Source organism: Chinchilla lanigera, unplaced genomic scaffold, assembly GCF_000276665.1.
Source record: "Chinchilla lanigera isolate Chin_1 unplaced genomic scaffold, ChiLan1.0 scaffold00017, whole genome shotgun sequence".
NCBI classification, from domain to species: Eukaryota; Metazoa; Chordata; class Mammalia; order Rodentia; family Chinchillidae; genus Chinchilla; species Chinchilla lanigera.
Genome location: NW_004955418.1, coordinates 6,817,481 through 6,839,316, shown reverse-complemented (window position 1 = coordinate 6,839,316; position 21,836 = coordinate 6,817,481). Strand labels below are relative to the sequence as shown.

Sequence of the window (21,836 nt, the reverse complement as noted above, 5' to 3'; positions counted from 1 at the left end):
TGCTCTGTGTCCGCATGGTATCTTTTCTCAAGGACAGAAGAATCAGTATAATCCTTAAAATGTCTAAGAAAAAGTGGAGAAGAGCCACCCGACTGAGTGTCTCGAGGGTGTCTCGCTGTCTCCAACACAGATTAATTTTTTGGATGGGCTCCCATGCAGTATTGTCAATCAAACCCTGCTAGAATTGTAATGTCACACCAGCCCTCAGTACAGCTGCAATGTAGAATGCCGGAATTTTTTTTCTTTCCACAAAAGAAACGGAGGTCAGTCCCTGACCTTTCTAATGTCTTCAGCCTCTAACTTTTGGTAAAAACTAAGAACAATAATTATTTTGTAGATACCAGAGGATGTTTGTCATGTACCTAAGATTGTTTCCTGAAGGTAAAACTGGGTGCAGTGACTCAAGAAGAAAAAAAGCCATTTTGGCCAATGCTATTTCAAGGTAGAGTCCTCAATAGCCCTGACAACACCAGATGAAATTTATGAAGTGATCATTTAACTTCTCTGTGGCAATCATAATATTTAGATCTTCACTGCACCATGCCTATTAATTTAGGATATATACTTGCGCTGTAAGTAATCACCTCTTGTATTTTTCTCTTACTTTATCTGTGTTTTATTGGATATATTTAAGAAATCAGTGGGTGGGTAAATCTGTACTGTACTGATGGATAAACAATCATCTATTTTAAATACTGATATTCAGATCAGTCCTTACCACAATGTACATTTGAATGTATATTTTTAAGAGATTGGCAAAGTTATTTGGAATGCTGCTGCTAACGTAATAAACTTTTAACATCTCTTCCATGTAAATTGTCTTTTGAAATGTGACTAATGAGTCATGCAGATTAACATATGGAAATCAGATTGAAAAATTAATCCAAAATAGAGAATTTCATCATTTACCCCAAAATATCACTTGGTTAATATTTCTGGAATTCCCCATGCATCCCTGGATGAATTGCTTCAAGGGCTGCCCAGAGCTATGTCCTTCTCACTGTCTCTGATGGATCATGTCCTATAGGACAAGTCCATCACTCATCCTGGTGGGGTCTGAGGCAGGAGCACAAATTCAGGCCAACATATCCTGTGTCTAAATACTTAAAAGTTACATATTATACAAGGTGCACATTAAAACTAGCACTTGCTAAAGTATGCTTTCTTCTACACTGATAAGTATTCATTCATAAAGACAAAATGGAGTAATACATACAACGGTCTAGTTTTTATATGCCTAAATGTCAGCGAGATATAAAAGATGACAGAATTTAATTACTGCCTGGATTGCACATGTCTAGATGTTTTGTTGATGTGCTGCTGATGTTGAGATGAATAATAAAATAAAACATACATGATTCATGAAGTATTATATATTTATCCATTAAATTTTTGTCTTGCTTTCCTTTCAGCAAAATTATACTTTTATATGTATTTTAAAAATTTCATTAAAAATGAAATAAAATTTATATTTTATGAAATCTGTGTAATATAACGTTAGCCTTATTAAAGTGATTGATTCAGTGCACTTTGTATATTCAAAGTGCTGTGCAAAAATTACCTCTGTCTAGTTATGAAATGTTTTTATGACCCCCCCCAAAAGAAAACTTCTACCTCTTAGGCATTTACTCCACTTTTCCTTTTTTCCTCAGCCTTTGAAAACCACAAGCAAAATTATATTGGAAGTAATTAAGAGTTTCCCATAACTTTTGTTCTTCTGACAAACATTATCTAAAGCCTTCAGGGTAAAAGGTAGCATATACAAACATATATGAAATTTGAATATATTTCACTCCAAATCTAATCAAACATAAAAAGTAGTATTAGTATTTATATATTTTTCAAAAATTACATGTTAAAACTAAAAGGAGAAAATATTACAAATTACAAATACTGAATATCAAAATTCTAAGCTAAAAATAAACGAGTTAATTTTTTCAAATAAACTTTCACCTTTTTTTACAGGAACACCAAAGCAAGTTTATTTCTATAGGGCTTGTGCTGTAGTACAGGGGGTCAGTACACAGGAGGGACCCCTCTGGGCCTCCAGCTTAGTGACTTCCTCTCTGTCTCTCTCTGTCTCTCTCTCTCTCTCTCCCTCCCTCCTCCCGCACCCCTGGAGAATTCTAACCAATATTTCGCTTGCCAGGTTTGTTGTTGCTATTTGTTTGATGATCTTCTTGGAGCAATTCTTGAACTCTGCATTCTTCGCTATGTGCGACCCTTGTATTCTCTGCTTGGTTTGCTTAGTCTGTCCCAGCTAATAATGGGACATAGATTTCCTTAAGTGCCTAATAAGTAAGTCTCCCACTCTTTGCTAAGGGGCTGTGTGTATGTTGGGAATATTTCAGTACTTAGGAGATGTATAACTCTGGTTTAATTTTCATTTTCTACATGGGTCAAACTTCACCATCAGCCAAAAGTGGTCATACACACAGTCCTTCACATGCACATGGCCTCCTGGGAAAATGTGATGCTTTCCAAAGCCTCCTACGGACCATTCACTATGTGCACATACCCATTAATTACCTCAGCCTGCACCTTGTGTGCCCCAACTTGTGTCATTGTCTCAGCAGCTGCAATATTAAACAATTGCGACTGATTGGTGTCAGCAAATGGTATGGGGTTTTGGCTTTTCTCACTGAGTGAGCTCTGAGGTCAAATAAAGAACAGCTTTCAGAATGGGGCTTTTTCAGGGAACTGGCAGATGAAAGAGTGGCAGTTCTCTCAGCATGTGGCTTTTGGGGAGTTCCAAACTCAAACCCCTCCAGGGACTGTTGAAATGCTGGTTTTCATAGCTATCATGGTTGTGCGCCTGCTGGTTTTTGAGGCTACCAGATACTTGTTGGGGAAAGAGAGCTAGGAACAGGACAAGTTAAAAGACCACAAAGTTCAATGTTCTTATAAAAGTTCAGCCACTTTTCTTGAATAAATGCTCCTCTTATTGTTGCATGCTTCTGGTTAATTTCCAGAGTTCTGAAAAAGTTGATTTTGACAATTTTTGTGAGTTTTGTGTTCCTTTTTTACAAAGCAGATTTTTGGATGTCCTCACCCTGCCAATTTAGAAGTGCTTCTCTTATTTCCTGAGTTTTGCGTGTTCAAAACTTTTGTCTGTCGTCTCTACTCTTGCTGGAAATAAAGTTTGGCTGAATATAAAATCATTGGCTTACACTTTTCTTTCCTTAAGTATCTTAAATTGTTGTGGAGCTGACAACTTCTCTGGAGAATCTAAAGCTAGTCTAATTTTTCCTTTTATAGGTGATGCGACCCCTTTGCATTGCTGTGCTTCTCAGGTTGGCAGTACCTGTGTGTATGGTCACACATTGATGCTGAGAGGGTAACATATCCCAGGGCAATGGAAATTTCTTGTTTGGAATCCACCCAGCCTCTGCCTTATGTGATCTTCCTTTGTTTGATATTCTGCATTCTTCTCCTATAATAACTACACCATAAGTATAATAGCTTTCAGTGAGTTCTGTCAGTACTTCCAATGAATTATCAAACCTCATGGTGGTTTTGGAATTCCCAAACTTGCGTCTGGTGTCAAAACTGAGGGTAGTTATGTGGAAGACTGTGCCTTCAGACTTTGCAATTTGGATAATTCTGGGTATGCCCATTTTAATGAGATTTTTGTCTTTTAAAAAGATGGAATGCTAGATATTCTTTATATATTTTGAATACAAGCTCTTTTCCAGACGTATAAGACAACTATTTTCTCTCTGAGTGGTTTGCCTATTTTTTGTGTCTTTTGATTAGCAGAAGTTTCTGCTCTGAAGTCTAATTAGTGATCTTTTCTTCTGCAGTTAGTGCTTTCTGTGTCCTGCCTAAGAAAACTTTTCTTGCCCTTTTGTCATAAAGATATTCTGACATGTTTTCTTTAGAAGTTCTATGGTCTTTATATGTACTTTAGAATTCATTATATTACCTGTCTCCTATTTTCTCACTAAAAATGATGTTTACAGAAGTTCTCTTAATTTAATTTGTTTTTGTATGGGGGAAAATGCTGACTTACAATGCTCATACCAGAGAACTAGATGACTGACTAAATTTAGAAAACTAATCTCAATATCAATTGGCTTCATACATTTGGATTCCATTAGATCACTAAAAAGCCTTTGGCTGTTTTTTTTGTTTTTTTTTTTTTTTTTAAGAGATCATTTGAATGTAAGCTTTACTCAGTGAGGTTGTACTTCCTGCCTCAGATGAGGATGTGATCACCAAAGAAACACCTCACTTCTGATGAGAATTCTGGCTTGTGCTTTTGTTAAAGAAAATGGGAAAGTAGGAGCCAATGTCCCAAGCCTAAATACTGACACGTGGTGTTTGGATAAAGAAGAAGCAGTAGGGAAAAAAACCAGGACAAAAGGGATCATGATAAGGTTTTCAATGTGGGCACTTCTTTTTCTCTTAAAAAACTTTAATAGAAAATCATACTTCCCATTTCTATCATAAACTCAAGACTCCCTGTCACGGATTTAGTGACTTTTGGAAATGCTAATTCAAGCTGAGTGTGATAGTGTATGTTTGTAATCCCAGTACTTGGGAGGCTGAGAGAGGAGGATCGCTGCAAGTTTGAGGCCAGCCTGGGCTAGGAAGTGAGTTCAAGGCCAGCCTGAATTGCATAATAAAAAACTGTCTCAAAAACACACACATACGCACACACACACACAAACATACACAAAGAAATGCTAATTTGATCCAAATGGAAGAAGAGAATTGAATGTATTTTGCTTGGAAAGCAAATATTTGCTGATTATATTTATAATCTAGAAAAAGATCAATTTTTAAAAGTTATAAATATGCAATAGTGTAGCCCAACTTACCACTAATAAAAATGTAAACAAGCTCAGGATTTCAGTCTAGATAGTAAGTTAGTAAGGATGACAAAAGAAATGTATTTATTTTAGTGGATTTAATTATTACTGAGTATTCCAGACTGAATTGAGATCATGACAGAGTATATTCCTGTGACATAGGAACAGAAAAGTATTTCCAGGAAAAATATTTTACATAGATATTTTTGCTGATGTATCAATCAATGTGGTACATATATTCATTATATAAACGTGAGTGTATGTTACCTGAAAAGCATTCATATAGTTTTCCTCTTCATCACTTTCTTGCTAACAATCTAAGACAAATACAATGACTGCAAGTTAAAAACAAGTTTTTCTCTAATTTTATATATTTTTCCTTCCATTTTTTTGACAAAGGTCCCTATTTTTAAAAATAAAGATATTACATGAGATTTTGATGCCATTTATAAGGCTGATGACATTTAATTGAGACTCTATTAAACCTCCTTCATCTTCCTAGTACAACAGTCTAAAAGTTGTTTAAATATGATATAGCCAAGAGCTGGCCCTTTGTATTTATAGTGAAGGTGTATTATATGACTTCCTTATACTAAGAAATGCAAACTCAATTTTTTCATTGGCTGTAAAGTAGTAATCTCCTTATACAGAGAGATGCTAAAATGGTTCTGCCCAACAGAGGAATGTTCAACTGATTCTTGCTAAAGTAAGTCTATAAAGAAAAAAGAAGCAGAATGCTTTGGAAAACACAAAATGTTCCTTCCTTTTTCTTTGTTTCCACAAAATGATAAGAGTGTCAATGAACTGATAAATAAATGCACGGGGTGCCAATTTCATCTCAGGACTTCACTATTTCAGAAATGCTGGTACAGATTACTATGTCTCTGGATTTATATTTCAAGATGAAATTTTAACACTCCAATACTCTTGATATATAATAAAATATAAATAATATTCAGCTGTTATGTTCCATTCTGAAATTATTCTACCTGTTCTCTTCATTTATCATTCCCCTCAAAGTACAGAAATCTATAACTCTTAACCAGGTGAATTCTCTTTCATTTTCTTTAAGACCCCAATTGTAGCAAGATTAGTAAATTAGTTTCTTGCCTCAGTTCAGTGACCATCTATAATCTTTATTTGACATATTTTTCCTTCCTCCCCTAATTGCAATAAAAAGATTCTTTAGAAGTAATAAAAACAAATAAGTGCATTATATTCACATTTATTGATTACCCATTAAATCCACTAAGTCACTTGTACTCCTTCTAGAACTGCACTTTGCTGATACTGTTTTACCTCTAGGTTTCATTTTGCAGTGGAAAAGCCCTGTAACAACCATTTCAAAGTGGGTTCCTTCAAATACTAGTCTTGCAAGGTAAGATAAGCCTTTGGCCAAAATAAAGGAAGGAAGCAGAATTTAATAAGCAAGTGTATTTGGGAAATGTTGTATTCAGTTAAATAAGGTCTTCACTCTTTACTACAGAATTCTCGGAGCTTTTATTATGCTGATATGTTCTGTAATTTTCTGAAAAGGCCATGAACTCTCTTTTCCCAAATATTGAGACCATGAAATCATTCAGAAATGTGTTTTTTAAAATTGAGAACAGTTCTTAATAGGTTAATCTCCAAGTGCTCTTTTTTTTAAGACAGAGTCTTGATAGGTAATTTAGGTTGGCCTCAAACTCACAGAAATCATCCTGTCTCAGCCTCTTGAGTTCTAGGATTACACCCAGCACAAGTTCTCTCTCTCTCAAGATATTGGACTCAATATTAAAAACATCAATTAGGGAACAGCTAACTAAATTACCCAATATTATGTAAAAAATTTTCATGTAAAATATTGCACAGCCATCAAACTTAATTCTATAAAGAATTTTAAGTTGTATGGCATGATAATAACATTGAGTAAAAGTAGCATAATTACAGAGAATTTGGCAATATGTACATAGACAATTATTGAAAGGAATACACACAGAAAAAGGTGGTCATGCTTTTCTTTAAATTGAGGAGTTATGGTTAATGTTTTTCTTTCTTGATTTTTCCTACAAATTTCACTTTTTATCAATCAATGTATGTTGATTTCATAATGTGAAGAAAGTTGAAACTTCCTTTTTCCTTCATTTTCTCAGTATAATCAGCTGTTATTCTTTTTCATCTGAACTACTTCTTTGACTTCACTTTTCCTTTACCTCCAATCAGCCTTCTCTATCATGGGTCGGAGAACTGTAGCCCACAGGGTCTCTAGGGACTCTGCAAATAGACAGGAACAGCCAGGCACACTTGTACGTCGCCTAGTGTTGCTTTTGCTCTCCACCAGGACAGAGCTGAGTGGTTTAGTTGCGACAGAGACCAGGTAGTCCGAGAAGACTAGCGAATTCACCTTCTCCTAGGGCTGGGACTAGGGAGGCAAGTGACTCCAGGGTGCAAAGTTGAAGAAGGCTTTCACTCTCAGGGCAATTATGAGATCAATCTTGTGCAGCACCGAACCGCAGCAGACACCACTGGTGTCTTTGGGGCATGAGAGAAGCAGATGCAATAAAAGAATTAATTAGGGGAACCCCTATGAAGAATAAAAGACTAGATGTGCATGGGGGCTCCAGGGGAGGGGCCATGAGTCCAACATGCAAGTTCAAGCCTATGAAGGGAGAGAGGGACAAAAGATTAGTTGAGCGAAGCCTCAGAGTACAGTGTTGGTCCCCCCTTCCTCATGTAAATGAGGAAGCGTGTAACCCGGCTCGCTACAGGTAGTCTGTATTAGTCAAGAATGTTTTCAGCTAAAAGTAAGCAACCCCCAAACACTTAGAGTAGTTTGCTGCTGTGAAAAAAAAGTTCTTAAGTGAGAGGTGGCTGGCATTGGTTCATTTGCTTTGCATCATTTTTGCAATAGTCCTATCCTCACCCATTTGTATTTAGTGTCAATAGGTAGAAAGGACAGAAGACAAGGCAATGGCCCTCCTCACATGATTCACCCTATCAGGGGTGGAATGGTGTCATTCAGAAACCATCAAAGGCTTCTGTTTGTCTAGGACTGATTCACTCACCTACCTCTAAACCTTGCCCAGCACCCACTTTCCCTGAGATCAGGGAATCTTTGTTATACACTGCAGTGGACTGACTACTTGTATGTATCAAAATTCACATATTAAATTATAATGCCCAGGGGCTGGGGATTTAGCTCAGCGGCAAAGCGCCTGCCTGGCAAGCGCAAGGTCGTGAGGTCGGTTCCTGGTACCGGAGAAAAACCAAAAACCAAAAAACAAACAAACAAACAAAAAATAAATAAATAAATTATAATGCCCAAAGTGATAGGTATCAGGAGATGGGACATTCATGAAAAGATAGTCATGAGGACAGCACCTTAATTTTTTTCTTGTTGTAGTGTTTTATGGAAGGTAGAACCTGGAAACTGTGTTATGAGTTGGACGTTTGACTGAGAAAATTTCTAAGCAAAGTATTAAAGGTGTAGCTTGACTTTTCTTGACTGTGTATAGTAAAATGAGGGGAGAAATGATGTAAATATAGAATCGCTCATCAAAAAGAAGCAGAATTTAAGGATTTGGAACATTCTCCCTTCATCCTTATTGAAAAGAATGAGAAAGTCGATGGAGGATAGGATACTGTTAAATTACCACTTGAAAGAGATTAGTCAGCCATTTGCACAGAAGCCCAGAACTATTATCCAAGACACCAGAATAATGCAAAGAGGAGGCTGCCTGAACCCGCAGGATGGGTGGGTGCTGCCCGTGCTGCCCTACATGGGGGGCTCTACTCCCTGCATACCAACACCGTGCTGCCTGGCTGCCCCAGGACAGCCCAAGGACAGCCCCAGTGGCCCCTGAGCAGCATGCTCAGTACCCAGAAAACTGTCAGGGATAGAGCTGCCCAGAGCCATGCGTTCCCAATCTCTGCCCAGCAAAGCTGTAGAGGCAAAATTACCATCTCAACGAGCTCAGAAGGTGGGAAAGACATCACAGTAGACCTGAAGGCAGAACATCAAGCCAAAGGAGATTATCTTCAAGACTTGAGGTCTAATGGAATTTGCTGTGTTGGACTTTAGACATGTTTGGAACCTGCTGTTCCATTCTTCCTTCCTATTTCTCACTTGTGGAGTGGCAGAGTTTATTCTGTGTCTGTCACACTGTTGTATTTTGGAGACACATATAACATGTTTGATTTTGCAGCTGGAGAGTAATTTGCCTCAGAATGAATTATACTTTGAGTCTCACCCAAATATGATTTAGATGATATTTACATGAGACTTTGGACTTCAGACTTTTATGTTCATGCTGGAGTAACTTAAAACTTTGGGGCTACTAGGATGGAATTTTGCATGTGAGAATGTTGCTCAGGAACAGAATGTTGGGATTGAATGTTTGTGTCCTCCACCTCCACAAATACATATATTGAAATCTTAACCCCTACGGTTATGGTATTAGCAGGTGGGGACTTTGGGAGTTGATTAGAACACAAGGGTGGAGTTCTCATGAATGAGATTAGTCCCTTTATAAATGAGGCCCTATAGAGCTCCCCTGTCCCTTTACGCATGTGAGGATACAGCGAGAAGATGCTCTTTGTGAACCAGGAAGTGGACACTGAATCTGCTAGAACCTTGATCTTGGACACTCAGTTTCTAAAACTATCAGAAATAAGTTACTATTGTTTATAAACCACACAGTTAAGAGTATTTTGTTATAGCAGCACAAAGAGACTAAAGCATGCACTTAACAAAAGTAGGCCCCCACCTAGCATGGAGGAACCAGAAGTTAGGAAATATCTTCCGGAAGAACAACAGATAGATTCTGCCATGTAGGTGTCTTATGGGGCCATCCTGAGCTTACACAGAGAAAGAACTGTGAAAACAGAGAAATGGAACCAGAAAGCAAAACTACAACTCACCCAAAGATCAGGATTCTATATCACATGAACCAATATAACCTCTTTCCTGGTTCAGTTAGTTTGACATAATTTTCTCTTTCTTGCCTGTAAAGAATGCTCAGTGATTGAAGGAAAGTTTCATTGTCTCTAGACTTTCCAAGACAGAGTAGCAAAGTTGAAAATCAACCAAAGCATTTCAGCTGCCAGTTAAGGAGCATTTGGCTGCAAGTTAAAAAAAAATTGTTCCCGGTACCAGAGAAAAACAAAAAAACAAAAAAACAAACAAACAAAAAAAAAATCGTAACTCAACGTGACTTAAACCCTAACAAAATGTATCATCTCATATAGCTGGAAATCTAAAAGAAAGATTTCAAGGCTTGAGCAGATGAAGAATATCATCAAGAACTGAGGTTCTTTTTTCCTTTCCATTTTGCTATCAGTGTGAGTTTTGGTCTACAGCAAAGATGGCTGCCACGGTCATGGAAACTATAGCCCAAAGAAGAGAGAAAGAAGTACAGAGCCAGATCATTTTCTTTAGTTCTACAGAATCAAACTGGACCAGTAAAACATGAAGTAACAGACCATGTGAACAAACAGAATGAACGAGATTTGGAAACAGCTGACACATACATGTGTGGGACACAGACCACTCCACACACAGCCTTCCTCATGCTCCTTACCGCTGGTTTATTTTGGCTCATATTTCAGTCCATAGTCAGCTGGTCCAAGGCAGGGTGGATGGTACAGAGGCATGGCAGCGGGGAGCTGGTCACAGCAGGATAGACAGGAGGCAGAAAGAAGAGAGAGTGAAGGGACATAAACCTTCCTAGGCCACTCCTCCAGTGACCCACAAGGGTCCACCTTCCAACATCACATTTTGCCATAAACTTATCAGCATCACGTCCTCAAGACCCACTCCCTTCCCCAATCTCCTGCTTATGAATGCATGAGGCTTTGGGAGGACATCTAGATACGAATTGTAACACACACACACACACCACACAAATACGTAACTAGTGTCCTGATTTTTCAAGTTTAGAATAAATTTGGTCTTAAGCACTGCCTTCATCATGGCAATTACATAAACTAATAACTACTAAATGTTTACCATATGCCAAGTGCTTTTCTAAGTACCTTTATGAACACTGTCTTGCTAAATCCTCGCAACTGCAACAGCCGTTTGAGGCTGTTTTTATCATTTCTGCTACACAGAGAAAGCAATTGTTTTAGCATCGCTGCATTATGGAGGAAGCAACTGAAGACCCAGAAATGTTAAGTAATTTGGGAAAGGAGAAGGTCGCACAGCTAGTAAGGGACAGAGCCAGTGTTTGAGTTCAGGAAATCTGAGTATACATCTTAATGTCAAACAGTTCTATATTAAATCTTTTTCCCATGTGATACAATCTGAGGCAGTCTGCTTAAACTTTCTGATCTTTATACTCTATGAAATAAGATTGTATGATGGATTGTGTGCGTGTGTGTGTGTATGTGTGTTTTATTGGAAATTGAACTTAGGCCTTGCCCAGTGCTAGGCGAGTGCTCCAGTATATCTTGGCCCTTTCTTAAATTTTGTTTTGGCACAAGATCTTGTTAAATTGACCAAGTTGACCTCAAACTTGTGATCTTCCTGCCTCAGCCTCCCAAGTAGCTGGGGTTATAGGAATGTGCCACCATGCCTGGCTAACAGACATTTTTATGTGCCTCATAGATGCACACAATACCTTGCTATAGTTCTCCAAGACTACCATCAGATTCAAAAGGACCCAGGATTTAGAAAAGCTGTTTCATTCATGGTTATAGCTTCTTGCACTGAATGGATTCATATTAAAATCAATAACGGGTAAAGGAGCATAGTGTAGGGTCCAGGGGAGACCAGACACAAGGTTCCACTTCTCCCCTCCCAGTAGAATTAAAGATTAATTTTCCCAGCACGAGTGTGTGACAATATTTACAGAATATTATAACCTAGGATCTTACCTGAGCCTGCTGTCCAGGGCATTGTAATTGGGGGCCAGTCACACAGGCATGGAGTACCCACATGGCTGACTGCAGTCCTCACAAAGCCACACTGATACAGTCTGGCCCGAGGCCCTGGGTCTGCAAAGACTTTCTTAGCAGGGAGGACATTCCAAAGCTGTCTACAGGTAGCCAGCCAGGGGCCACATTCTTTGGAATACGACAGGATTGAACAACTCAGATCCACAAGTTGCATATTCAGATTAGATAAAATGTGTGCCAACTCCTGAATCACTGGCTTTTTTTTTGTTTTGTTTTGTTTTTTCCGGTACCAGGAATCGAAATCACAACCTCACACTTGCCAGGTGGGCGCTGTGCTGCTGAGCTAAACCCCCATCCCCTGGATCACTGTCTTGAACCTGATTTGTAATGGGCCCTCAATCCTCTCTCCTTCACCCTGACACTCTCATCCAGAAGCTGCATTCAATAATTCAGGACTTGAGAGGATCCATCCAGTTTCTACGCGTTTGCTTACCTTGATCCAGAGCTTAGCACTCACTATTTTCCGGGCACCCCCTAAATAAACAGCAACAAATTCCTCGTCTCTATGTTAGAAGCTCATATTGAAAACCTTTAAAAAGGGAATATTTTTTAAAGTCATATTATTCATCAGAGCAAGAAATGGCGATGGTTTGGTCTTAAAATCTACGATAGATATAGTAGACTGCTGCCTCTAAAAATCAGGTCGTTGCCTTTTTCATTTGGGAATCTGTAGACAGATCAAAGTGCTTATGTTTCTGCTTGGACTTCTATTATAATCATTTCAGGGCCTTTTGAACTCACATCCCATCTCTAATTTTGACTTTTCCTTTCCATTATATTTATATTAATTTATTAAAAATGTGCATGTATACTGCTAGACTAGTACAATATATGTCTAATTATACACTCAGTATAAACTTGAGAGGATGAAATTAAAAGTAAATGTAAATAAAAATTCTAAAGCTCCCTCCTCTTAATTTAGTGGATGATCCTATGAACTCCCTGGAGTCTGTCTCCATCATGGATAAGTACTTCTTCACACTGGAATCATACCCTAACTCCTTAATGTCATACTATCCTGGTTAACTGAGACTTCCTTTCACCTCTCCTGAGATTCTTATTATTATAACATGATTGTGTCAGCACTGTAGTCTACAGAATATGATTTGATAAGGTAGTTGGAAAAAGAATATGTAGGAAATAGCTCAAAGCAGCAGAATGGAAAACTGTGTGGGAAAGAGACAAGGGACCAAAGACAATCTCCAGATGTTAGACTGATTGGACTAGAGGACTCGGAAGGGTGCGTAAAGGAAGAGGGGTAGGGCTGGCCTTTAAGAAGGATGGAGTTGGGTTGAGAGTAGAAGTATAAAGTGAGCAAAGGCTTAACAGGAGGATTTAAAGTGGCCAAAACCCAGGGAGAGTGTGAGACCAATCCAACTGCAAGGCCCAACCCAAGCCAACATTGAAGCTCTTGACCTCCTTTCCCAGCAGGCCACTAAAGCCTGCCACTAATTCAATCTTGTTCCTTTCCTAACTCTCAGGAACTCCAGAGGCGGAGCACAGTTCTCTCAGGCCCCATCTATCAGGGTAGCTAAGGAACGGCTGAGTTCTTGGGAGACAACAACTCCCCTCCCTAGACTTTTAGCCTCTGGCTGGCTTTCAGGCCCTCCCTATGTAGCCATCAATCCTAAACTCTCTCCAGGCCAGACTAAATCGGGGAATGATGGCAGGGAGTTTTAGTCAGGATTAGGAGCTCTTTGCTATGGTAAATAATTCATGTTTTCAAGACAAACTTTCTACCCACGAGCTGTGTACTGTCTTGTGCTGTGTGCACTTTTCATTTAAAGAGTGCATGGTGGACTGAGGTTGAAATAAGACTGCACGGATATGTCGACTCCGCGGTAAAGTTCACTGGGGATCATGCTTCCAGAACGTTCCCTCTGAGGAAAGTAAGTCTGCAGGGAGCAAGGCTGGTGGGTGGCGTGGCAGGAAGTGTGTGCTAATGGAGTTAAAAATTAATTGGCACGTGTGTGGTAACAGGAAAAATGAAGGGAGCAGATGTTGAGGCAAGGCCAGTTGCCAGCACGCAGGGATGGATTGCCTGTCTATCTGCCAGGGCTCACTCTACGCTCCTGGGAGAAATGATTCTGCTACCTCAAGGTCTTAACGGAACATTAGTCAGGGTTGTGGGGACTGAGGTTTTGCCAAGGAGATGTCATTCTAGACCAGATTTCAGAACAGGCAGTGGAAGTGCAGGACTCTGCCCCCCATGTACCATGTCAGACCAACCACTTCCGGGTTCCATGTGGTCCGATGGCACCTTCAGGAAGGCAAAATTCAAGGAGCTCGCGGTTGTCTATGGCACACACTGTTTGTGGTCACTAGGACATTAAGCAGCCACCTGATCTCCAGGCTAAAAGCAGGCCCACAACAGGCTGCCAGCTGTCAGCACATTCTTCGCAGCACTAAGATCTGTTCGGACATAGGTCTTCTCCAGAGATGGGTTTCCATTTTGTTTATTCATTCATTCACCATAAGGGTTACTGAGTTACCCCACTGTACCAGAGACACATCCGTGAACAAAACACAAATTTCATCCATGTAGAGTTTACACTCTAGTGGAGAGGGGAATTAATAAACAGTAGATATAACAAATAAATTACATATTTTCCTGAAAGGATATGTGCCTTGTATGACAAAAAAAAAAAAAAAGTAAAGCAGGGTAAAGGGGACAGGAGATTACCCAGGAGAAAGTGGACAATTCTGAACAGTGGTTAGGGTGGGCTTCTTCATCAAACAGAGTCAAGAACATTGATATCTTGGGGAAGAGTATTCAAGCCCGTGGGAAGAGCCAGCGAAAGGCACAAAGCTGGGCAGTGCAGGAGCAAAATGAGCAATGGAGAAAGGGACAGGTGATGAGGCCACAGAGAAGCAGAGGTCAGAGCGCAGAGGACTTCCTGGGCCTCTGTAAGAGCTTGGCTTTGGCTCTAAGTGAAATGGGAATTGTTGCAGGACTTCAGCGCAGCAGAGACATGATCCAATATATTTTAAGAGGATCTTTGGCTACAGTGTTGAGAATAAACTGTAAGGGGCAATTATAGATGAAGGGAGTTGACTTGGGAGGTTATTGCAGCCATCTAAGCGAGAGATGACGGTGGCGTGGACCAGAGCATTAGCAGTGAATGTCAGCAGAACGAGTTGAGACTTAGATGCACTCTTTTAAGACTATGTTTCTCTTTACTTCTAGTTGAGTTTCCCAATGTGCTTTCACTGTGTATTAGTTACTCACTCTATCCTAAATGTCCTGAACACACATTGTCATGTCACAGTCATCAACATCAACCTTGGGAGAAAATGTTTAATGCTTTAAGGAGTTGTGCCATCAAATTCTTTGCAGCCTCTACTAGCCCCCTTTCACATATTGATGTTACTGCTGTGAATCCTTCAAAAACCATTAAGCCTTTTGAAAGTGTCCCAGAGGCCAGTGGGAGTTTAGAGGCATGGAGGAACGATCAGGTAAGGGGAGAGGAACCGGGAGCAAGAGTGATATTGATCAAGGCCACAGGAACTGCTAGAATAGTGAGTTCCACGTGATGTCAGAATACTCACAGGTAAGTTCAAAGCTCATCTGTCTACACAAATACTCCCTTGAGGTTTCCTCAGAAGACACATTTTTGTCTCCTGCCCCTCCGTCTCCTTACACACAGTTGCTATGACAAGGAGCCAGATCTCTTCCAATGTGTGAGCAAATCTGCAGCTCTCTTGGTTTCCCTGGTAGAGACCCCAGTGGTTCCAAGATGGGGTTCAGATAACAGGACACACGGGGCAGAGGTGGAGACATGCTCCAGAGTTTAGGGACAAGGTGACTCTCTTTTGCTCTTATGTTTACCATTTTCTGTCATTTCCTGCCTTCTAGGTGCTAGGACCTACAGAGCCAACAGTAGTGTGAAACTGTACACATCAGACTTAAGATGCAGATTTAAGTCAAAGGAACAAATGTCACTTTGGTCCAAGGCTAGGGGAGTCAAGTTCTAGTCAAGATAAGTGTTTGTGCTTAAAGCTTTTCTTGAAACTCTAAATCCCTATAAAAAGTTGAGGAGGTTGTAATGGATATTCCAGTTATCTCCCTTTATATAAGAAACTTGTAGCTCTTGACTAAGAATGTTTCATCAACAAAAAATATTTCAGAAGCATTTATTTCTGTGCTCATTAGGAAAATGCCCACTCTGTCCCTCTCCCCTCCTTCTGTGGAGCCTGAGGATGGCACAAGGTCTACCCTACCCACATTTAGAACACAACTCCAAGCATGATCTCTCTTACCCAAATCATCCACATACTTGATGAAGCTTGAAATTCCAAGTCTTTTACTTCACAATGAGAAATAAGTCTTAGACTGCAAACCATAGAAGTATAAGCCCACTGGCAGGTCTGGTGCTTTTAAGAACTCAGGCTAGCACAGGGAAGGCAGAGATGGTGGGACAGAAAATGCAGCCATGTTTACTGACCATTTTTCATCATGTGGTGAGAATTAAGCAATATCTTAGTCCAGACTAGACTCAGAGGAAGAAGCATTCTCAAAAGTTTTATAATATATCCTCATCTTTTCCTAATTCCCCTCTCTTCCTATCACCATGGCAACCCACATTTTATCAAGGCAGGAAACAAGATTTGTGAATCTTAACTCCTCGACCTTCAAGATTTCTTAGCATTGTTTTGTGCTGGGCATTTGGGGACATAAATTACTAAAGTTGTATATTATAGGGGAGAGGATTCCTATGGAAGGAGGTGAAAAGTAGCAGAGAAATTCTACATGTTTAGTTAGATATAGCAGAAGAGCCATCACGCTAGTGGCTAGCCATTCAAGGCTATTCCAGGTAAGGATGGTATCAGGTCCCCAAATGAGAATAGATGGGGAATGGACTAAAATGTTTAGGACACATCTAGGTTCACTCCAGGCCTACCTGAGCAGAAACTTAGCAGTAAAGTTTGCTTCAGCATGCTTAACTTGTTACTATAGGCAAATACGCGCATCCGGAAGGAGGAATGCGCATGCTCTAATTCTTAGAAATGACTGATCCCAGATCATTCCCGAGAACACTTTTAAATAGAGAAAGAGATGGGACTGGGGATTTAGCTCAGTGGCACAGCGCCTGCCTGGCAAGGGTGAGGTCGTGAGTTCGATTCCCAGTACCAGAAAAAAAATTTTTTAAATAAAACAAAATAAATAGAGAAAGAGAGAACAACAAACTTAAGAGCACAGCTGAATATGAAGGAGAGAAGACAATCAATCAAGTAGAAAAGTTAGTAAGTATTAAGTTCAGGAAATGCTACAGGATCATATTTACACAGTTTGTTTTAGGATGCAGGAATTAAATCCGAGTCTAGAGTGCATCGATTTTAGAGATGGTCGTTGCTGTCACAAGGTACTTCACATGGTGAGTGGCAGGGGTTTAAATTCTAATACGTGTCCTGATTCTGGATGAACTAGAGACTTAATTGGGTCTCAGCATTAAATCATCCCCGGTATGAGGTGAGTCCATTCAATGTGGTTCTCAGATGCCCTTTAACAAGCTCTAATTTGACCCAGGTGTTCAGACACAAACAACTCACCCTCCCTGAGATAGTCTGAGCTGCAGCTCAATTGGCATGCCCATTTCTAAGCCTGAAGAAAAAGCAGTCACATCATTGTCAATGGTAATTAGCGGCCCCGCAGTGGTCTGGTCCTGAGAGGGTCTAGGACGGTCTCCTCCCTCCTGCATGGAACTGCATTTGTTGCTGCTTACAGCCAAAGAACTGGTTTTTTGCCTTGACTCTGGAAGGCTAAAGAGGAGTTTGAAACTCAGGAGGCAAATGACAAAATGCACTCTGTGCCCAAGTAAATAATTTGAGGGCCTGAAATTCTGGGTAATGTAGTCACCATAGCTGCCTACATCCCAGTTAGGAGAATATACTCTGCTTCCATCAGAGGGCGATTCCTGGTACACTGTTCTCAAAAACTGTAACAATCCAGACAGGGAATCAGGAAAACAACATCACCCATCCCAGAAAACAAAAAGGGATTGAGTGGGGGAATGAGAAGGTTAAGACAGCAAACATATGGAAGCGTTTTCAGCTATGGAGGAGAGAAACCAAATGCAGAGGCCATTATTTCAATTTTCCTCAGTTTTCAGCATTCAGAGATGCCCAGGAAATACTTTATGCTAATTCTCTTTTCTTAAAAAGCTGAAAAGTCTTGCAAAACCAGAGAGAAGTAAAATGTGGCTTAGAACTGTTTTTTCTTCCCTCTAAAATAAATTGCATTTTTTTAAAATGCAAGATTTAACTAGTTCAAAACCATTACATAAGTAGACAATTTCACTGAAATAGTCAGAACATATTTACGTGTAGAAATCCTCCAGAAGTTAAATACTACATGAAAGCATTTTATAGAATATTAGGTTCATTTGCTTGTGAATATTCTGGAAACATAGAGAATATCTCCTATTAAGAAGAGCATTTTGGGCATTTATTAATTTCCACAGTGCTTCTTAGCCTACTTTCACCTTTTTTTTTTTCAGTAGCATTCTTGGTAGAGAAGTAATGTAGCTGAGAAAAATAAACAGACCAGAATTTAAAGCAACACTTTTATTTTCATAAGCCTTACATGGCTTCTGATTGATATTTCAATAAACATAGTCTAAAATTCTCATAAGGATAAACATTCTTATGTATCATTTTAAACAAAAATTTCCCTTCTCCTTTACAAAGATTGCATTAATTCATATTTACACCCATCGATGTGAAAATTGTACTATTCCTATTACTTAAGATACGCAAGGCATTGAGTATTTCCTTGATCTCCAGGAAACTCAATCAAAGTAATAAAGAGGAAAAACCAGTCTCGGGCAAACAGACCCCACCATGTCTTCATGTGCAATCCAGAGTCAGGAATGTATGCATGTGTGTGTGTGTGTGTGTGTGTGTGTGTGTGTGTGCTTGCACACCCACATGCACACAGGCACACACACACTTCTGGTGATAGTGGTGTATGGTTTAGAGCACATTTTAATTCTTCCAAAATATTGGTTTAAAAACAAAGCCCAACTAAAAGTGAAAATTGGGGTAATTTTATCTTAGCAGTAGCTCTACTTTTAAGTTTAGTAAAAATATCACCTCTTAATACAGTGTTGCTTGCTAAGTCATTAACCTAACAGAATCTTCTTAAAATTCATATCAATAAAATTAAGTACACCTGTTTTACATCTCTCTACCAGGATCACCAAAACCATTCTATGATTTGCCACAATCAAGAAATGAATAAATCACTCTCACAAGTGCTAAGGAGAACTGGACCACTCACTCACTTGGCTTTGAAATGCTGTGCTTTCTCAAGTTCTCACAGTATCCTTCAGGTTCAGTGAGGAAGCCCATCAATCCCTATGTCACGCCTCATTGCAATGGGAGTGGAACAATGATGATGCAGGTGCTCAGAGGGACTACACACCAGGTATCACCAAGCCCTGGTCTAGGTAGGCTCTCGGGATAACCGAGACAGAGAGAGAACTCACTAGCCAATCACACTGGCTAGTTGAGCTGATCAATAATTTTTCAAAAGGATGAACAAAGTGCCAGCATTTAAAAATCAGCAGATTTTAGCTAAAAACCAGAAGTTCTGGCTCCTCTTACACAACTACAAAGCCTGACAACATGCGGCATGTGTCTCTACCCTGAGATGCTAGACTGGAATGGAGGAGCTCAGCCCCTTTAGTGGTGAGGGCACACGTTCTTGGTTCTGTAGGGTTTCCACACCTTGCCTACCTCATTCACTCCAGTTATCTTATTCACACCTGTAGACATTTGTTTTGGTTCCACCTTGGAAAATGCAAAGCTCAAATCCCAACTTGGGTCTGAACACATAAAGTAGCTTAACCAATACTAATGACAGAATGGACCCCAGTGCTCCTCAGCTAGCAAAAATCTCCCATCTTTAGTGTCTTCATCACTAGAAACCTTCCTTCCTCCTCTGAAGATTTATTTGATGTTTTTATACCACAGGGGTTTGTATATTTCCCTATCATTGTTCTTTCCTTATTTAAATACTACAACCTCCTAGCATGTTTGCTGCCCAAAGTTGGTATATAGCCCTTAACTTCTGTCAGGTCCTGCAGAGACTCTGGGATAAGTATATGTCCCAAAGCCATGAAAAGCTTAGAGACGAATATGAAAAAAGCCATATTCAAGTTCAATTAAGGAGATCAAGAATGGCTTCTTAAAGCAACTGACATCTGGAATACTTTGTGAAGGTTTTCACAAGCAAGATGAGGGGGGTGCCCTCCTGCGGGAGGAGGCACATGTTGAGAACACCTTTGGAGATCAGTGAGCTTCTAGGGTGTGTCTGAAACACAAGCGAGAACTACCAACCCAGGGCTAAGGAGTGAGTCCTTGGTTGGATAAGTAATGAGACTGCCTTGAAAGTTTCTGAGCTGCAAAGTGATGTGGCCAGTGCCTGACTCTAGCAGTCCAAGCATGAAAAGTCAAGGAGAGAAAACGATGTAAAAAAAAAAACAAATATTTGTCCAGTGAGCCAAGCCCATGGTACGTTTGTTTGTTTGGTGCTAGGGCTTGAACCCAAAGCCTTCACACTGAGCTACCTCCCCAGTCTCCCTACCCCTTTTTCATTTTTTGTTTTAAGATTAGTTCCTGCCAAGGTGCTAAGTTACTGAAGCTGGGTTTCAACTTGCCATCCTGCTGTCTCAGCTTCCCGAGTGCTGGGATTACAGGCATGTGCTACCATACCCGGCCAGCATATACATTTTATATGACTTCATTTTTTCCACACGGAGGGGAAACCTCAAAAGTAGCTGGTTAAGAAAATTGCCATGCTCTCTATCGTGTTACTCTAACATGTCATCCAGTGTTTGTTGTACAGTATAGACCGAGATCAACAAATAGGTGAATAAAGTAATGCTGGAGGATAGAGAAGCTGGTACTGAATCAGCTCTGACAGAAGCTAAGTCCATGTTCTTTGTCTTCCATGGGCTGGAAGATGTGTGACTGGGGTGTAATAGGTGACTAAAGCTCTGAGTTGAGACTATAAAGCCAAGAGTGGACAGAGGGGTCAATAGGAGAGAAGGAGAGGTGGAGCACATAGCATTAACGAACCCTCTCTCAGGTGAACTACCGTGTGATCTTCCAAGGACTAAGGGGTGTCTGAGGTCATAGGACACTCAGGGGTAGATAACCAGGAATGTTGATCCACATAACCGGAAGCCAGAGGGAAGAGTCCTGCACTCCAAGGTGAGGAAGCAGAGCCAGGATGCTCCCAGGGAGAAATAAATAACTGGACGGCAGTGGTGCTCACATTGTAGAAGGCCTCAAATCCTCCAGCAGACTGGAGCAAACACAGTGCTGGACCCAACATCCAGAATTTCTGACTTAGCCATAAGTCTGGGGAGGAAGTAGATAATTTGCATTTTTTACAGGTGTTGCTGTTCCTGCTGTTGGTTCACAACAACACTTTGAGAGCCGCTGCTTTCCAGCCAGCAAGGCCCCTCTGTGGGTGTCGGCTCCCCTGTTACTCATGATGGCCTTGCAGGGTAGGCTGAGACCATCAGGAAGGTCCAACAGTGTCCGCTGGCCCATGGAGATTCATGGTCACAGACTGGGGACAAAATAGAAGTGGTGTCATGCCAGACACTGCCTTGGGATCTAGACACTCGAGATTTACCTGTACTTCCGTGTCAAGATCAACCTAAGGCTATAACCTCCAATACAGGGTTGCACCCTTAGAGAGCCCATATGCACAGTGAATGCTATCCTGATGCCCCAACATTTGTGAGGTCATTCTCTAACTAGACAGGGTGACAAAAGTCCTGCCTTTTCCTCTACACCCAATGTAAGTAGACCCTGAGAAACTGAGCAATGATTTCTACTTCCTGGAAGTGTCTTTTCAGAAGTTGCCCTGTTCTGGTGCTTACAGAGATGTCTGCTATTTGCTTATAATTAGTAATTTCTTAAAAGGAACTTGGTCTTTATCTGGCAGTCTCTGGATTAAGCCAGAGGTTACATGCATGAGCTTTTAGGCTTCACCCTTGAGGAAGTCAGTTTGATATAGGCTACCACATTTTACAAGAGAGATTAGTCTTTTTTTTTTTTTTTTTTTTTTTT

General features: G+C 40.2%; 1 protein-coding gene across 1 annotated transcript in view; it reads left to right on the top strand.

The window, feature by feature from the left end:
• The first annotated feature begins 14,605 nt into the window (after positions 1-14,605).
• LOC102026009 overlaps positions 14,606-21,836 on the top strand; it is a 13,589-nt gene continuing 6,358 nt past the window's right edge. The window contains exons 1-2 of the mRNA XM_005382344.1: positions 14,606-14,774; positions 15,088-15,206. Of these exons, the coding sequence (XP_005382401.1) occupies positions 14,606-14,774; positions 15,088-15,206 (288 nt within the window). The remainder of the gene's footprint in view (positions 14,775-15,087; positions 15,207-21,836) is intronic.